Source organism: Tachysurus fulvidraco, chromosome 7 (genome assembly GCF_022655615.1).
Source record: "Tachysurus fulvidraco isolate hzauxx_2018 chromosome 7, HZAU_PFXX_2.0, whole genome shotgun sequence".
Lineage (NCBI taxonomy): Eukaryota > Metazoa > Chordata > Actinopteri > Siluriformes > Bagridae > Tachysurus > Tachysurus fulvidraco.
In genome coordinates, this window is record NC_062524.1 from 35,320 (window position 1) to 54,967 (window position 19,648).

General features: G+C 41.2%; 2 protein-coding genes across 4 annotated transcripts in view; both read right to left on the reverse strand.

Annotated features, from left to right (window-relative positions):
• Nucleotides 1–19,648, reverse strand: part of LOC113653753 (interferon-induced very large GTPase 1-like) — an 859,689-nt gene that overhangs the window by 10,867 nt on the left and 829,174 nt on the right. The window contains exons 9-11 of the mRNA XM_047816173.1: nt 10,141–10,188; nt 8,151–8,765; nt 7,007–7,290 (exon numbers count right to left, since the gene is read on the reverse strand). Of these exons, the coding sequence (XP_047672129.1) occupies nt 7,007–7,290; nt 8,151–8,765; nt 10,141–10,188 (947 nt within the window). The remainder of the gene's footprint in view (nt 1–7,006; nt 7,291–8,150; nt 8,766–10,140; nt 10,189–19,648) is intronic.
• LOC125145187 (trinucleotide repeat-containing gene 6B protein-like) lies at nt 12,987–19,474 on the reverse strand. Of its 3 annotated transcripts, none has more exons than XM_047816259.1 (9): nt 19,365–19,474; nt 18,807–18,864; nt 17,496–17,663; nt 17,235–17,360; nt 16,944–17,021; nt 14,737–14,931; nt 14,583–14,650; nt 13,739–13,878; nt 12,987–13,612 (listed from the first exon to the last, which is right to left on the reverse strand). In XM_047816259.1, the coding sequence occupies exons 1-9, from the start codon at nt 19,449–19,451 to the stop codon at nt 13,267–13,269; spliced, it is 1,266 nt and encodes a 421-aa protein (XP_047672215.1). In that variant the 5' UTR covers nt 19,452–19,474; the 3' UTR covers nt 12,987–13,266. The 3 variants fall into 3 exon arrangements, with proteins under 3 accessions (XP_047672215.1, XP_047672216.1, XP_047672217.1); XM_047816260.1 differs by having other exon boundaries at nt 16,944–17,009; nt 19,365–19,472; XM_047816261.1 differs by lacking the exon at nt 16,944–17,021.

The window sequence follows — 19,648 nt, forward strand, 5'->3', positions numbered from 1 at the left end:
GCACCAGCACTAACTCTGAACCAGCACCCGGTTCTTTCCGGTGGAAAAGAGACATGTATATCTAAGTTGTAAGATTTGTATCCCTTTGACATATCTGTGAGAATACTGGATCTACATATTTGTAAGAATACTCACACACATTTCACATTCATGATCTGTTCATTTTCTCAGTTTGTGCTGTTGTATTTTCTATAGTTTACAGACATCGGATGTTCCGGGAGTCTCCCGCATATTGATAGTGGCTCCCTGATGCCCGCAAATTAGTACAATCTCCCGGAATCTAGAGCGAACACTGATGATATTGTATCATCATTATCCAGTGTCCATCACGTCAGTAATAATATACTGTGTTTATAACCGCTTATAAAGTAGTGATGGGAAGTTCGGTTCTTTTCCGCCAACCGGTTCTTTCGGACAGTTCGATTCAATGAACCAGTTAAAAAATCCAGTTCACCAGTTCTTTTACGTCCTGACATAATGACGTCATTCACAATGACGTAATGACTCAAATTCCATTATCCCGCTGCCGGCAGATATTAATACAATCAATTTAAAACATTCAAAAAGTTCTTTGTAATCATAACTTTAGTTAAATACGTTTCTTACATTTAAGTTTTTTAACTAAAACACGCAGTAAAGGCATTTATGTGCAAACGTGGATGTTTTACTTGTCTTAAAGATATAAAGTTAATAAACTAATCTTCATCAACTTACAAAAAGCGGCATATAAAAATACAGACTAAACTGCACAACAGTCAATAGTCAAATTAACTGACATATATTGAGTGACATACAATGATTTTTAATATAAAATGTTTAATAGCCTATGACTAGTTACTATGCATATCCCAATATGTATAATTTGCTCTGAAGGTTCACGCATGCGCAGCATCAACAGTATGTCGGACGCGTCCGAAACAGTTCTCAGTTCAGTGTACTGATGATTCGCTGTATCGGTTCAGTGTACTGATGATTCGCTGTATCGGTTCAGTGTACTGATGATTCGCTGTATCGGTTCAGTGTACTGATGATTCGCTGTATCGGTTCAGTGTACTGATGATTCGCTGTATCGGTTCAGTGTACTGATGATTCGCTGTATCGGTTCAGTAATTCACGCATGCGCAGTATCAACAGGTCGCGCTCACAGTTCTCTCAGCACAACATGTCAGTTCAGTGTACAGTAGTTACATATAACTCCGGGATATTAGTTTATTTAGAGTCGGACCGACTGTCAGACGACTGAAAGTGTGTAACTTTAGTAACTTGTGGATCAGCGCTGACTCAAGATGCTGTTTAGAACGAATCAGTCCGATTTGGTGAACCGGTTCATCCAGTTCACTAAAAAGAACCGGTTCAAAAGAACGATTCGTTCACGGACTGGCCATCACTATTATAAAGGCGTTACAGGCCACAGGTTAGAACTGAAATCACTAAACTAAGTCATTAAACTAAGCTACAGAACGCTAAAAACCCCAAAGTTACTTAAGATTAGTTCGACATTTAGGACGTTTGCGTGTAATTAATTCTCACCTTTACTCGACGCCATTTCATGACCGGAGCCGAAATCAAAAGTGAAAGCAGGAAGTTAACAGCATTATAACGGAATAATGGCGCGCGCATAGCGGAAGATGGGAGAACAGGGGAAGTTCTAGCCCTTCTTTGGGGTGTCTCCAGCCCCTGTGTGTAATCTCAGCCACCATAAAACTATAAGTATAATTTTTACTTTAAAAAAACGAGAAAATTATTTATCAGTTGATACAAGATTTTTGTACTTTGCTTTTTACGCGCGTGCGTTGTAGTCTTTCAAAAGTGCGTCTTCAGCTGTCTGCTTTATCTGACTGGAGAAGCACAGGTACGCGCAGCGTGCACGCGCACTCAGCCTTTATCTATAACATAAGGTCACTAACAGGCGGACCGCCGTCCGAGTCCTGACCCAGAAGCTGTCCAATCCGGACCTAGAGCCAAAACAAAAGGTTTTGATTTAAAACTTGACGAAGCGCTTCTATTTTTACCCGCGCAGCTTTTGCAATCTTTACGGTAGTGGTAGTGGAAACGCATAGACCAATTGCATGCGAGTTAAATCAAATCTGTGCATTCCTGAAGTAAACACTGCGACTCAACAGTGCGAGACAGATGAGAGAGAATTAGAGTAAAGTTACACAGGAAAGAAAGATAGTGATACATGTAGAAAATAAAGGGAGAAACAGACGAGTGATTTCTGTTCATACCTCATATGTACATAAACAGTGGCACTTATTAAAAGTGACAATGTGAAACACCATTATGAGACAAAACATAAAGGCTTTAAACAAACATTTCCACTCAAGCTGAAGACAGCGTCCCTGAGACAGCTTTCCCAGGTCTGAGGACAGTTGCCCTATACATCCTGACCATGTTTGGCTCTACATACAACTGTGAGGCAGCTTTCTCTACAATGAACATAATCCAAACTAAATATGGTTCCAGGGTCACTAATGAGCAGCTCCACTTGTGTATGAGTGCGGCCCTGACTCCATTCAAGCCCATGTTTAACCCTAACCCAAGCCCAGGTTTAACCCTAACCCAAGCCCAGGTTTAACTCTAACCCAAGCACAGGTTTAACCCAAACCCAAGCCCAGGTTTAACTCTAACCCTAACCCAAGCCCAGGTTTAACCCTAACCCAAGCCCATGTTTAACCCTAACCCAAGCCCAGGTTTAACCCTAACCCAAGCCCATGTTTAACTCTAACCCTAACCCAAGCCCAGGTTTAACTCTAACCCTAACCCAAGCCCAGGTTTAACCCTAACCCAAGCCCATGTTTAACTCTAACCCTAACCCAAGCCCAGGTTTAACTCTAACCCTAACCCAAGCCCAGGTTTAACCCTAACCCAAGCCCAGGTTTAACCCTAACCCAAGCACAGGTTTAACCCAAACCCAAGCCCAGGTTTAACTCTAACCCTAACCCAAGCCCAGGTTTAACCCTAACCCAAGCCAAGCTAGAGCTCAGTTCTCTCACTGAGATATAAAAGTGAAAGTTAAGCACTTTATTAAACATACACAATGTTCACATTTTATTTATTTTCTCTTATATTGAAATGTAGCCCTACTTTTATTTATTTAATGAGAGAACTTATACATATCTACAATCATACATATGTTCAGTTCTATGTTACGTTACAATAAATATTGTCAAAAAGTTTTTGAATTGTACTGAATTAATTTGATTTGACAGTGAGGTATTGATTGCTTACAGATGTTGATACAACTACTAGGTTACATAAATATATATCACACTAACTAGTGAGACATTATGGTCTACCAGACCTTCGCTTCAAGAAATTTTCTCTTACTGGTCCTCTTTAAATTTTAGTTGAATACCTCTGATCTATAACATTAATCGGCGGAAAACCGCAAAGACGGTTATAGAAGGTTTTTTTTTTTTATAAAATTTAACTGCAAAGTAATTCACAAATCCAGGGAATTTGGCACTCATGAGGTTGTACAATGTTGTGCTATTCATGTTCAAATTGTTTACATGGTTGTTTTGTGTCTGTTTCTCCCACAAAAGCGTGTTTTTCAAATGAAAACATTACTACAGTATAAGCCCACTATAGTAGTGTTCATTATTTAATTAGAGACATTTTTTAAAATGCATTTATTGTGAGGATGTATTTTATATCGTCCCACAAGTAAAAGATTGTTGGAGGTACAGTTATAAAAAGTTGTGCATGTTTCTGCTTATAGTAGTGAACTTAATGTACAAAGATGTGTGTGTGGCTGTAGTATACTGTATATACAGTACTGTGGTGATATTTATAATAAATCAGCTATAGCAGTGAAATGTCAATATTCTTATTACCACAAACAAAATATTAATGCAAACAATCCATTCAATACTAAATAAAAATAACATTTATTGATTTGGTCTTTGTGAATATTAGTTTATTAATGACGTCATTCATCGGACACACTGTTTGTAGAGAATACACACACACATGAACTGATCTGATTCGAGACTGACATCATTACATCATGCATAAAATTTTGGTGTCCACTTTTACCATTTAATAACACCATAACTTTTGGCTTACTATGTAGTCATATAATATATAATATAAATCTCTTCTTGTTTTAAATTCTCACTGAGGGATAAAACCCCTAAAGATATAACCCTAGAACCGCCCCTAAGGGAACCGCCCCTAAGGGAACCGCCCCTAAGGGAACCGCCCCTAAGGGAACCGCCCCTAAGGGAACCGCCCCTAAGGGAACCGCCCCTGCTGAGAGCAGAGTTTAGATTGTTTGCAGAACTCTCAGTAATGTGTGATTATAAAACATCACTACAATGACAACACTCTTATTTAAGACATCTAGAAATACAGTATATGTGATGGATATTAACTGTAGGATGTTTAATTAAATCAAAATTCTTTCTTTCATTACATAAAACTTTCTTTACAAAATGCTTTCATCATTATTTACAAGTTGTTTTTGTTATCATTAGTGATGGCCGGTTCGTGAACGAATCGTTCTTTTGAACCGGTTCTTTTTAGTGAACTGGATGAACCGGTTCACCAAATCGGACTGATTCGTTCTAAACAGCATCTTGAGTCAGCGCTGATCCACAAGTTACTAAAGTTACACACTTTCAGTCGTCTGACAGTCGGTCTGACTCTAAATAAACTAATATCCCGGAGTTATATGTAACTACTGTACACTGAACTGACATGTTGTGCTGAGAGAACTGTGAACGCGAGCTGTTGATACTGCGCATGCGTGAATTACTGAACCGATACAGCGAATCATCAGTACACTGAACCGATACAGCGAATCATCAGTACACTGAACCGATACAGCGAATCATCAGTACACTGAACCGATACAGCGAATCATCAGTACACTGAACCGATACAGCGAATCACCAGTACACTGAACTGAGAACTGTTTCGGACGCGTCCGACATACTGTTGATGCTGCGCATGCGTGAACCTTCAGAGCAAATTATACATATTGGGATATGCATAGTAACTAGTCATAGGCTATTAAACATTTTTATAAAAAAAAATCAATATATGTCACTCAATATATGTCAGTTAATTTGACTATTGACTGTTGTGCAGGTTAGTCTGTATTTTTATATGCCGCTTTTTGTAAGTTGATGAAGATTAGTTTATTAACTTTATATCTTTAAGACACGTAAAACATCCACGTTTGCACATAAATGCCTGTACTGAGTGTTTTAGTTGTATAACTTAAATGTAAGAAACGTATTTAACTAAAGTTATGATTACAAAGAACTTTTTGAATGTTTTAAATTGATTGTATTAATATCTGCCGGCAGCTGGATAATGGAATTTGAGTCATTATGTCATTGTGAATGACGTCATTATGTCAGGACGTAAAAGAACTGGTGAACTGGATTTTTTAACTGGTTCATTGAATCGAACTGTCCGAAAGAACCGGTTGGCGGAAAAGAACCGAACTTCCCATCACTAGTTATCACTTTAATCTCTGTTGTCTCTTATGCTGAATAAATTGATGTACAAGGTTTTTATTATGAGGTTCAGCAGAAAATTCTTCCTCTGCTTGTTTTCTAGCTGCTGCTTCAGTCTCTCTCTTCAGAGTCTCCAGCTGTTTCTTCTGCAGCTCTCGGATGAAGGACAGATTTCTCTGTTCCTTCTCATTGTGTTTTCTCTCTTGTTCTTCTTTCTCTTTTCTGAAATCTTCCCTTTGTTTCTGTAGGTTTTCTTCCATCTCCTTTTTGTGTTCTTCGTCTTTTTTCTTTCTTTCTCTCTCATCTTTCTCTCTTTGTTCCTTTACTTGTTCTTCCATCATTCTTATCTTTTCATTTGCCTCGTTCTCAATTCTTCTCCTTTCTTGATCTTCTTTCTCTTTCCTTTCCTTTTCTTTTAAATCTTTCTCCTCCTTTTCTTTCTGTCTTTCCGTTTCATATCGTTTCTCCTTCCTGATCTGCTCTAAACGCCACTTTTCCTCCATAGCAGCGATTCTTTTCTTCCAGTTCTCCTGCTGTTCTTTTGTCTTCTCGTCCTCCTCCCTCATCCTCTGCTCTCTCTCTCGTTGTTGAGATAACTGTAGATGTTGGAGTTCCTTCTTTTTACTTTCCTCTCCATTCCTTATTTTCTCCTCTAAATCCCTTATTTTCCTGTCTTCCTCTGCTGTCTTCTCTTCATACTCCTTCTGCAGTTTCTTTAATTCTTCCAATTTATTATTTTCCATCTCTTCTTTTTCTCTTTCAAACTTCTCCTTCTCCTTTCGCTGATGCTCCTTCCATTCTTCTTCCATCCTCCTCCTTCTTTCCTCCTCCTCCTGATCTCTCTGTTTCTGATCTTCCTCTCTCTGTCTCTCCCACTGTTTCCTGTTCTCCTCTCTTTCTCTGTTTATTTCTTGTATCCTTTCCTTCATCTTCAAGTCATCTTCTTCTCTTCTCTTCCAGAAATCTTCTCTCAGATTGTGTTCCCTTTCTGTCATTTCTCTTTTTATTTGTTCTTCTCTCTGTTTAAATTGTTCCTCTTTTTGTCTCTCTTCTGCCTCTTGTCTTTCTTTGTGTTTCTGCATTTCTCTTCTCATTTCCTCAATATTAGCTTCATATTTGGTCTTCAGTTCTTCTTTCTCCCTCTCTATCTGCTCCTCTCTCTCTTTCAGGATTCTCTCTTTTTCTTCTTCTAGAGCTTCTTCAACCTTCTGGAACATCTCATTAGTGTAGCAGCTTCCTCCATTCACCTTCACCATTGAGTGGATTGTATCCAGTAGAGTCAGGACCTGGGTGTTGCTGGACTTATCATTGTTGTTGAGAACATGGTATCTTTTATCAAACTCAAATAAGAGAGTCTTTAACTTTTCCCCAGCATTTTCCACGTACTGCTCGATGGTTTTGGCTTTAAGTTCATCACCTCTGGTGAACAGCACAATAATGTACATGTTGGATTGTTCACCAAAAGTTTCCTTAATCAAGTCCACGGTTTTTGTTTCCTCCTCTGTAAAGCGTTGTCCTATTTTCAGTGTCAGCAGGAACACATGAGGACCAGGTGATACCATGGAGATACATTTAACAATCTCTTTCCTGATCTCTTCATTATTAATATTAGTGTCGAACAGTCCTGGAGTGTCGATCACAGTAATCTGTCTCCCACCGACTGTTGCTGTCTCTTTCTGACACACACTGGTTACTGATTCATCAGAAACGTCTTCTTTAAATACGTCTTTCCGCAGGATGGTGTTTCCTGATGCGCTCTTCCCAACTCCAGTCTTCCCCAACAGAACTATCCTTAAGTCCTCAGAATCCAGGGCAGTTTCTAAAAGACAGAAAAATATTATTAATATGATTTAATGTAAAAATCCATAACAGATTTTACACATTTATATTTATAGCATTTAGCAGACTCCCTTATCCAGAGTGACTTACAATATATACACCTGTGCAATTAAGGGTTAAGGGCCTTGCTCAGGGGCCCAGCAGTGGCAGCTTAGTGGACCTGGGATTCAAACTCATGAACTTCCGATAAGTAGCTCAACACATTAACCACTAAGTTACCACATCGCAACGGATCATTACAGTTTATAGTTAAGAATGAAAAGATAATTAAAATGATGATATAAAAAACTCCACAGAGATTCTTTAGCTGATTTAAATTTCTTAAGTGTTGAGTGTCATATTTAGCGAGACCAACATTTAATACTTGTCCATTTAAAGGTCTTAACAAATGGATTCCAGAAGAATGGCTGCTGTCTAAGGGTTATCTACCAGGTCAGGGAGCTCCAGTGCTTAAGCCACATCATTACAGTTATATTGGTTAATTTAATTAACAGGTTGGTCATCAGAGGTCCTAACATGTGAACAGGACAACATCAGTGTGCAGTTTGCAGTAATGCCCAAGTTTCACAAAATGTAATGAAGTCTAAAAGTGGACATAGTCAGACTCAACAATCAAAGACAATTTCATGCTATAAAAGTATAAATTATTTAATTTTATAAAATTTTTATATAATTTTTAAAATTATTTATAACGTTAATTAATTTTAAACCCACACACTCAGAGAAGAGACACAGAAACCATGTCCTACTCTACATAACAACCCTCCATTATATCAATATAACCCAGATATATCACATTCAGTAGTTATGATCAGTATAAATGATGATCCATGTACTTACTTTGGCTTCGAGTTTCAGTCTCTTGTTTTAACTGACCAATGACTTGTGTGAGTTCTTGAATCTGAGCTTTGTATTTGAGTTGTGTTTCCACTTGTGCCTCCAGGTACATGGCTGTTGTGTAGCAGCTTCCACCAATGTGTGTTACATTCTGCTCAACAGCCTTCACAAGTTCTGACCCTGTAGTGCCCCAGATGTTAATATAGCTTTTAAACAGACTTTTTATGACTCCATCTAAATCCTGTTCATTCTCTGTGTTGATGATGAATATGGTGTGATCATTAACTCTGGAGCTGAAGATCCTCTGAAACATCTCTATTTCTGCTTTAACTTCATCAGTGAGAAGACCTTCAGGAACAATGATGAAGAAAGCATCAACTCCAGGATTACAGGCAGAGACACAGTGTAGAGTCTGACGCATCACTTCCTGTTCTGAGAGTGTAGTGTTGTAGAGAGCAGGCAGCTCCATCAGCGTGATCAGGTGTCCACAAACTTCTCCTGTCTTTATCTCACACACTGAGCTGGACTCCACTCTCTGTCCTCTCTGTCCCAGTATGAGATCTGATATGAAGACCTTCTGAGCTGCATCAGTTCCACACAACACCAAATTCAAATTCACTGAAACCAGAGAATAAAAAGAGGCACCAGATTGTTAGCATTTAGTGCTAAGCTACCACATCCCAATAAAAAAAATAAAAAAAAATTAAAATGGTGATATAAAACTCCACAGAGATTCTTTTAGCTGATTAAAATTTCCAAGAGCAAATGAAACATTTCTCTTAGGTGTTGATTGTCATATTTAGCGAGACCAACATTTAATACCTGTCCATTTAAAGGTCTTTACAAACCATGGATTCCTGAAGAATGGCTGCTGTCTATGGGTTATCTACCAGGTCAGGGAGATCCAGTACTTAAGCTACATCATTACAGTTATATTGGTTGATGTAATTTAATTAACAGCAGGATTTCCCGCAGCACCCGCCTAAGCTGGGAAACCCTACCGCCTTAAATAGGTCGTCCAAAAAAAAAAAAAAAAAAAAAAAAAAAAAAAATCACGTGACGTGACCAGAATACCCGTGGGGAAGTTCCCCTCATTGTGCTGAGTGTTTTGATATGTCACATGTTCATGTTGTGCAAATTTTAGATTTTGCTTGTTTTGGGGGCGGGGCTACACGTGACGTCACGTGGTGTCGAGTGACGTCACCAGAATACCCGGTGGGGTGCCAATACTTTTGGCAAAAAGTGGCTACTGAGGGTTTGCACATTTCAAGTCAATACTGCAGTCATTATGGGATTCTACTTATTATACTGCATAGAACAGTACATGCAATTCTTAATGTTGGATGTATTGTGTGTGTGAGAGCTTAGAGGACTTTTCGGAATTCCCTATTCAAGTCTATGGGATCGTCGACTACGGGAAAACCGAAAATTCCGTCGGAACTCTGAAATAAAAACTTTGTCCGGAGTAAGGTCCTAAAGAACCTGTCCGAGTTCGGTGTAAATCGCTCGAAAACTTGCCGAGTTAACCTCAAAAGTTTATAATGGAAGTCTATGGGAAAAAAGCCCACTTTGAGCTTCCGTACCGGGAATGCCGGAGTTCCGATTGCTTAGAAAAATAGGAGCAGCGAAATTCAGACCAGGGTCTACGACATATCCGAATTTGGTGCATGTGGCTCGAACGCCCTAGGCCGCATTTTTTTAAATACATTTTTGTCTAATAATAATAATAATAATAATAATAATAATAATAATAATAATAATAACAACAACAACAACAACAACAATAATAATAATAACAACAATAACAACAACAACAACAACAATAATAATAATAATAAGCTTATAACGGAAATCAGAATGTTGGCTTCTACAAAGCCAACATAATTAAAGGCCAAAACTATAATAATAGATAAGAAGCTTGCTGAATCTCAGGCGAGTGACGTCACACTGAGAACATTAATGATGTAGAAAGTGCAGATGCAGTCTAACTTACTTAAAGGAGGTGGGGTCATACTTCTTCTTCTGTTCCTGTGCAATGGATCTGTACAAAAATCATCAATACATTCAGTCATACATTAATAAGGTTTGGTCTATAACGCTACAATGCACAGACTTTCACCCAGGTTAACAATACACTGTACAATGTAGGGTTTAGAAATCTAAGTAAAATAATACATTTATAACTTTATGCTGAGAAAATAAAAATGTGTATTTGACCTGCAAATATTTCACCTTTAACAGAACATTTGAAATACACACACACACACACACACACACACACACACACACACACACACACACACACACAAGCTGTCTATTAAACCTTCATCTATTAAATGCTGTGCTCTTACACCTGTAACTTGATTTTATGTGTGTGTCTGTGTGTGTGAGTGTGTGTATGTGTGTGTGTATGTGTGTGTGAGTGTGTGTGTGTGTCTGTGTGTGTGTTTGTGTGTGTCATCTCAAAACAACATTATTACACGTCTGCAGAATTCCAGCCGTGTTCATGTCCCTTTTACACACTAGCACTGATGTATGATGTAAACAGAAGGTTCTGGTGTCGAACACACTGATAAACACAACACACACCAGTCACACTGCACTTAACACCAGGAAATCATGTGTAATGTGTCCTATTAACTAACAGGAAATGACAATATCTCGATATTCATAAACGGCACTTTTCTATATTTCTACTTTATTGTGACAATTAAGATCAAAATACATTAAAACATAATCTACAAACTGTTAAAGTTTTAACTAAACCTGGATTAAAGCGTGTATTTTAATGAGAAATGAATGTCTTACCTTCACACGACGCCATTTTGTGATGAAATCAAAAGTGAAAGCAGAAAGTTTACTGGAGTTAAAGTCCGGAATTCTACTGACTTCAAATCACAACAATAAACTACGATCTTATTAAATATTACTTATTTTATATAGTAGTTTTATTTGTAATAATAATAATAATAATAATAATAATAATAATAATAATAATAATAATAAGTAACTTATACAGTATAGGGGACTTTTATTTTGCATTAGTGTGTCACAGCACTGAGACATCACCGTGACTTTTGTCTTTAATATTCCCATAAATTTAGATACACACTAAATTCAGAATTACCTTAAATATGATTTAACAACAACAATAATAATAATAATAATAATAATTATTATTATTATTATAACAGGGGGTCATGGTGACTTAGTGGTTAGCACGTTCGCCTCACACCTCCAGGGTTGGGGGTTCGATTCCCACCTCCTCCTTGTGTGTGTGGAGTTTGCATGTTCTCCCCGTGCCTCGGGGGTTTCCTCCGGGTACTCCGGTTTCCTCCCCCGGTCCAAAGACATGCATGGTAGGTTGATTGGCATCTCTGGAAAATTGTACGTAGTGTGTGTGTGTGTGTGTGTGTGTGTGTGTGTGTGTGTGTGTGTGTGTGTGAATGAGAGAGTGTGTGTGTGCCCTGTGATGGGTTGGCACTCCGTCCTGGGTGTATCCTGCGTCGATGCCCGATGACACCTGAGATAGGCACAGGCTCCCCGTGACCCGAGAAGTTCGGATAAGCGGTAGCAAATGAATAATAATAACAACAACAACAATAATAATAATAATAATAATAATAATAATAATAATAATAATGATGTTTAAAGTGCTTACTTTAAGTGAAGTGACATTTAGGACATAAATAAATAATAATACAGAGAGACAAATATTTTATATTATAGAATTAAAACACCAGAAAGATTTCAAGCAAAAAGACTCAGTGTTTATTACACTGTATGTGTGTCTATTATTAAATAAGTCTTCTGTAAAAACTCAATACAGGATACACACTGTATGTTACACACACACACACACACACACACACACACACACACACACACACACACACACACAATTACATCACCTCTGTTTAAACACATTTGAATGACAGAAAATTGCAGTCACACAGTCATGTATTTAAAATGCTCTTATTGCAGATTACAAACGGCTACATGAATGTACACTAAACACACACACACACACACACACACACACACACACACACACACACACACACACACACACACACACAAACACCACCCATGTAGCAGAAAACAGCAGTGTGTAGAGCACAAAGTACATAAAGGTCACAACATAAACTCTCATAAAGCAGCTACACACAGTAAAGTGCACACATGCAAATTAAACTATACACGAAACCCCACCCACCCAGCCTCTCTCACTCTCTCACTCTCTCACTCTCTCACTCTCTCACTCACTCTCTCACTCTCTCACTCTCTCACTCTCTCACTCTCTCACTCTCTCACTCTCTCACTCACTCTCTCACTCACTCTCTCACTCACTCACTCACTCACTCACTCACTCACTCACTCACTCACTCACTCACTCACACACACACACACACACACACACACACACACACACACACACACACACACACACACACACACACACACACACACAGACACAGACACACTTTAAAGCATGCCCTGTACACATCTACTGGTCAGGCTGATGAGTGTCACACCTTCAGGGGGCGGAGTCAGTGTACATGAATCAGAGTGATAAAGGGAAGTGGGCGTGGCTAAACTGCAGTAATAATGGAGGTGTGTTCCCACTGCAGTGATGTGATTACAGTTCTGTAGAGCTGCAGTGAGTTTACTGTGTTAATTATTAACATTATACAGAATCACTTCTGATGGTATTCTATATTTAACCCTTTGTGTGTTTATTAATAAATGGTGTTAAAGACGTTTTCTGTGTAAATCTAAGTTATAAACACTTTATTAAAGAGTGATTTCTGATTAAAACCTGTAATGATTGACAGCTGGAACTTTACTATGTCTTGTTTAATATTCTTCATCTTGTCCCCTTTGTCCTTCAGACTGACAGCGAATCTGTAGGACATTAAATTTCACCAGTGACACCTGAAGTTCAGTCACGTAACAAACTGGGGAATAAATCAGATGATGTGATGTGATAAAGTCACTGAGTGTGTGAGCACAGAGACAAGTGAGTCCAGGATTCATACAGAAACGTGTGTGTGTGTGTGTGTGTGTGTGTGTGTGTGTGTGTGTGTGTGTGTGCGTGCGTGTGTGTGTCTGTCACACATCACAAAGTATCAGCCCCACCCCCTAACAGGTTGCTCAGCAACAAGCCAGGCCCTCTGTCATCAACCTGAGGAGAACCCCATAGGTTGTTGCCGTGGTAACCGGACGGCACCCCTCCCCACACACCGCCCCCCCGGCTGTGACTCCACTGGTTAAACAGAGAGAGTCCTGCTCTGTCCAGGTTGTCCCTGCCGAGCTTCGTCTCTCCTCCTCCTCCTCCTGTCTCGCTGTCCATGTCTCTGTCTGTCTCTCCATCTGTCTCTCTGCTGTGGGAATGTGTGAAGTAGCGAGCCACATCCTCCTCACTCACAAACTCAGCCAGGATGGTGGTGTTACCCAGGACACACCTACAGACGGACCATCATGTTAATAACCTACAGCTTATAATGCATTATAAGTGTACTGACATGACAGTAATACAGTAAATAATAATCTGCTGTTAAAGGTCAAAGGTTAAAGGTGATGAGGTATACATGTGCAGTGCGCTCTGGGCCTTGGCTGCCTCGTCAGGACTGCAGTAGCGAATCAGAGCGCTGCCCTGAGCCAAGCCGAGGTTAAAGGTCATCAGTGGGCCATGCTGCAGGCAAATTGTCTTTAGGGTGGAGCTGTCGATCTACACACACACACACACACACGCACACGCACACGCACACGCACACGCACACACACACAAAAGCATGTTACAGAACAGTAATTGAAGATTGAGCTGAAGATTAATAAAATAATTATTATTATTATTCTACAAGTACAATAATAAGGTGACTGGAATGACCCTGATGCCTCTGGTGTCCAAGCCCAAACCCCATCATGACCTTCTCCCTGACCATGGTGGTGTGAACCTGGTCGTCTACCACAGCTTCATCCTGTAGACTGATGTGTAGACCATATGTATGTGGCAGGTGAAAAGCACCCACACATCAAATCTCACACTGGAAGGTCTTTTACCCCAGTTACAGGTTCTCCATGGAGAAACACATGAACACACATGATCTACATGCTCCTACCTCACTTCTGCATCACGCTTCACTTGGGATCAGATCTATGTGCTCATGGAGGAAGCTCATGATCCAGGTCTGATATGACAACACAGAACTAACCACATGTTCAAAGCCATATAGGGTTTACCTAAAGCCTGAAGCTTTAGCCTGAGGAGCTGAGGAGCCACCCAGGAGCACTCCTGAAGTGTCATGAAGCCACCTGAACATTTCTTCTTCTCTACACTGTTCCCCACATCAGTGTTCATTATGCCTGACTCTCCAGCTTTGCTGCTTCATTATAACAAAGCCATGACCTACAGACGAGCACATTCTGTATTACCTGTGGTGTGAGGTTGCTCAGCAGTAGCCATGAGCTTCCTGTAGATGATCCACCACTCCATGAGCTCTCTGAAACACCACAACACAAAAACACCACCATGTGACTCCAGAACTCCTCCTGATCATCACATCACTGTACAAGTGTAAAACTTTACCTGTACCAAAAGGTGACTCCAGGCTCTGCCTCTCTGAACCCCACCCTCGGGGCATGTGAGGCTCCGCCCCTAACCACGAAGACTGTTTCTGATGGGTCAGACCCGGAGGGGGGCGGGTCAGCTGGGAGCTGTTTCGATTGGTCCTGTGTCCAATTGGCTCAGGAGGCCAACTAGTGGCCAGCGCAGGGAATTTAGCTATAAACATCAGAGCAGTATTTTTTACCATAGTGCATGTGTGTGTGTGTGTGTGTGTGTGTGTGTGTATGTGTGTGTGTGTGTGTGTGTGTGTGCGTGTATACACACTGGTGTGAAAAAGTTTTGGCCCCTTTCTGGTTGTTGTTTTTTTTTTTTTGCACGTTTGTCACACTTTAATGTTTCAGATCAAACAAATGTAAATATTAGCTAAAGATAACACACTTAAACACAACATGCAGTTTTTACATGAAGGTTTTTATTATTAAGGGAAAACTAAACCCAATCCCACATGGCCCTGTGTGAAAAAGTATTTGCCCCCTAAACCTAATAACTGGTTGGTTCTCCCTTAGCAGCGAGAACTGCATTAAAGTGTTAGTGATAACTTAGTGAGGCTGTTACAGTGAGTCTGTTACAGTGAGTCTGTTACAGTGAGTCTGTTACAGTGAGTCTGTTACAGTGGGGATGTTACAGTGAGTCTGTTACAGTGGGGCTGTTACAGTGGGGCTGTTACAGTGGGGCTGTTACAGTGAGTCTGTTACAGTGAGTCTGTTACAGTGGGGATGTTACAGTGAGTCTGTTACAGTGGGGATGTTACAGTGAGTCTGTTACAGTGGGGATGTTACAGTGAGTCTGTTACAGTGAGTCTGTTACAGTGGGGCTGTTACAGTGGGGCTGTTACAGTGGGGCTGTTACAGTGGGGATGTTACAGTGGGGATGTTACAGTGAGTCTGTTACAGTGGGGATGTTACAGTGAGTCTGTTACAGTGAGTCTGTTACAGTGGGGATGTTACAGTGAGTCTGTTACAGTGGGGATGTTACAGTGAGTCTGTTACAGTGGGGATGTTACAGTGAGTCTGTTACAGTGAGTCTGTTACAGTGAGTCTGTTACAGTGGGGCTGTTACAGTGGGGCTGTTACAGTGGGGCTGTTACAGTGAGTCTGTGGGGGGAATTTGGTCTCCTCGTCTTTACAGAATTGTTGTAATTCAGCCACATTGGAGGGTTTTTAGCATGAACCACCTTTTTAAGGTCCTGCCACAGCATCTCAGTAGGACAGGTCAGGACTTTGACTCGTTCACTCCAAAGTCCTCATTTTGTTCTTCTTCAGCTGTTCAGAGGTGGACTTGCTGTGTGTTTTGGATCATTGTCCTGCTGCAGAACCCAAGTTCACTTCAGCTTGAGGTCACGAACAGAAGGTCACACTTTGTCCTTCAGGATCTTTTGGTACACAGCAGAATTCATGGTTGTGTTTATCACAGCAAGTCTTCCAGGTCCTGAAGCAGTAAAACAGCCCCAGACCATCACACTACCACCACCATGTTTTACTGTTGGTGTGACGTTCTGTTTCTGACACGCAGTGTTACTTTTACACCAGATGTAACGGGACACACACCTCCAAAATGTTCAGCTTTTGTCTCATCAGTCCACAGAGTATTGACCAAAAAGTTTTGGGGATCATCAAGATTCAGTTTGCATTTAGCAGACCCCCTTATCCAGAGTGACTTACAACTGAGCAACTGAGGGTTAAGGGCCTTGCTCAGGGGCCCAGCAGTGGCAGCTTGGTGGACCTGGGGTTCGAACCCATGACCTTCCGATCAGTAGTCCAACACCTTATAGTCCAACATTTATGCCCAGTCTCTTATGGTGGAGTCGTGAACTCTGACCTTAACTGAGGCAAGCGAGGCCTGCAGTTCTGTGGATGTTGTTGTGGGGTCTTTGGTGACATCTTGGATGAATCGTCGCTGCTCTTGGGGTAATTTTGGTAAGCCAGCAATTCCGGGAACACTTTTTCACACAGGACCATGTGGGTTTGGACTTAATAATAAAAACCTTCATGTAAAAACTGCATGTTGTGTTTACTTTGTTATATTTGACTAATATTTAAATTAGTTGGATGATCTGAAACATTAAAGTGTGACAAATGTGCAAAAAATAAAAAAAGTCAGGACGGGGGCCAACACTTTTTCACACCAGTGTATATTTGTGTGTGTGTGTGTGTGTGTGTGTGTGTTACCCGAGTTGTGTGTGTCAGAAACACAGTAAGGCCAGGCAGCAGGTGAAGGCAGTACGGTGTTCATCTCTGACAGAGAGACTGAAATTCAGTTCATTTATTTTACAAAAGCATTAATGCTGAGGAATTAGTGACCACATTAGGGGGTGTGTGTGTGTGTGTGTGTGTGTGTGTGTGTGTGTGTGTGTGCGTGCACATGTGTGTACGTGTGTGTGTGTGCACATGTGTGTGTGTGTGTGTGCACATGTGTGTACGTGTGTGTGTGTGCACATGTGTGTGTGTGTGTGTGTGTACCTGTGTTATCCTGCAGTAAGTGGTGTTCAGTATCAGCGAGTGTGTTTTCCCCCAACATTCCACTGTAGGGGTTCGGGTCAGGCTCAGGGCTCTGAACACCTTTCCAGGGAACACCAGGCTGAAACTCTGACACACACACACACACACACACACACACACACACACACACACACACACACACACACACACACACACTCTGATATGTATGCACCTGAGTGAGAACATCTCATTTAGATAAATAAATGTGTATGTGCATTATACCTGGTGGCCAGGTGGGGGTGTTAGGGGCGGTGCTTAATTTACCACCAGGGTTTCGATGCCAATTGTCAATCAGATTTGGGGAGGCCACGCCCACATTCTCCACTCCCACCAGATCATAGTGAGGATACGAGGCGTCGCCTCTGAGCTTCACTGGACCTGGAAAAAGACCTGCACACACACACACACACACACACACACACACACACACACACACACACACACACACACACTCAATACCACAGTGCTCATCTACTTCTCTGCTGCCTGACACTGAATCATCAGATCCATACGTATCTACAGTCAGGTCCATAAATATTGGGACACCGACACAATTCTAACAGGTTGTGCTTTAACTGCAGACTGTCATTTACATCCATATCAGGTGAAGGGTGTAGGAACTACATCAGTTTGCATAAGTGCCTCCTACTTGTTAAGGGACCAAAAGTAATGGGACAGAATAATAATCATAAATCAAACTTTCACTTTTTTTAATACTTGGTTGTAAATCCTTTACAGTCAACTACAGCCTGAAGTCTGGGACACATGGACATCACTGGTGATGCTCTGCCAGGCCTCTACTGCAACTGCCTCCAGTTCCTGCTTCTCCTTGGGGCATTTTCCCTTCAGCTGTGTCTTCAGCAAGTGAAACGTAAGCTCAATCAGATTCAGGTCAGGTGATTGACTTGGCCATTGCAGAACATTCCACTTTTTTCCCTTAAAAAACTCTTTGGCTGCTTTTGCAGTATGCTTTGGGTCATTGTCCATCTGCACTGCGAAGCGCCGTCCAATGAGTTCTGAAGCACTTGGCTGAACATGAGCAGATAATATTATCTGAAACTCTTCATTCAAGTTAAAGCTGACAGTCTGCAGTTAAAGCACAACCTGTTCGTTTCATTTCACATCCATGGTGGTGGTGTATAGAGCCCAAAATGTTAGGATTGTGTCGGTGTCCCAATATTTATGGACCTGAGTGTGATATCTGAGGCCTGTGACAGTCTCATGGTGTCCCAGGTCACTGCTACACTGATGACACACAGCTCTCTGGTCTTTGTATCCTGAAGGTCCATCAGGTATCTAATCCTAATCACACTACAAGGTTCCACCTATTTAAGAGCTCCAGCCCTTCGTGTGTGAGTCCATCACCTGAGGGCATTTAGTACAGTGCACAGACGCTGGAGCACAAAACGAACATGGGACTTGTTTTAGTTTAATTGTTTACTGTTTTACTTCAAAGGCATTTTAATTATATATCATTATATAAATAGATCAGTTTATATCCAGCTGAGGCACTGTGTGTGTACACCAACTCACCTGGGGTAGATGTGGGGGTTTTGGGGCGCTGCTGAAGAACTGCCATGATACGGGCCAACTGGGGGGGGGGGGGGGGGGGGGGGGCAGAGAGAGAGAGAGAAAGAGAGGAGAGTTGGGGCAGAGAGAGAGAGAGGGGGGGGGGCTGGGGCAGAGAGAGAGAGAGAGAGAGAGAGAGAAACAGAGAGAGAGGGAGAGAGGAGGAGAGAGAGAGAAACAGAGAAACAGAGAGAGAGAGAGGGAGAGAGAGGGGGGACACAGAGGGAGACAGAGACAGAGACAGAGAGAGAGACAGAGAGACAGACAGAGAGAGAGAGAGACAGAGAGAGAGACAGAGAGAGAGAGACAGAGAGAGGGACAGTCAGAGACAGAGAGACAGATAGAGACAGAGAGACAGATAGAGACAGATAGAGACAAAGAGACAGATAGAGAGAGAGACAGACAGAGAGACAGATAGAGACAGAGACAGAGAGAGAGACACTTTTCAGTAAGCATTATTATGTTATTAGTGTGTAGCACATATCAGGACCCCAGTTATAATGTCAGTAGATGACAGACTACCTGCTGTGGGTCCTGGTGTACAGGAGGGACATGGGAGAACTTCCTGTGAGACAGGAAGTGCTGCTGCTGTTGCTGCTGCTGCTGCATGAGGAGCTGATATGCCTAAGACCAAGACAAAGTAAGACACAGTGTGAATATTTATTTACATTAGTGTAGTGAGCTCCACATTAGTGTAGTGAGCTCCACATTAGTGTAGTGAGCTCCACCTTAGTGTAGTGAGCTCCACATTAGTGTAGTGAGCTCCACCTTAGTGTAGTGAGCTCCACATTAGTGTAGTGAGACAT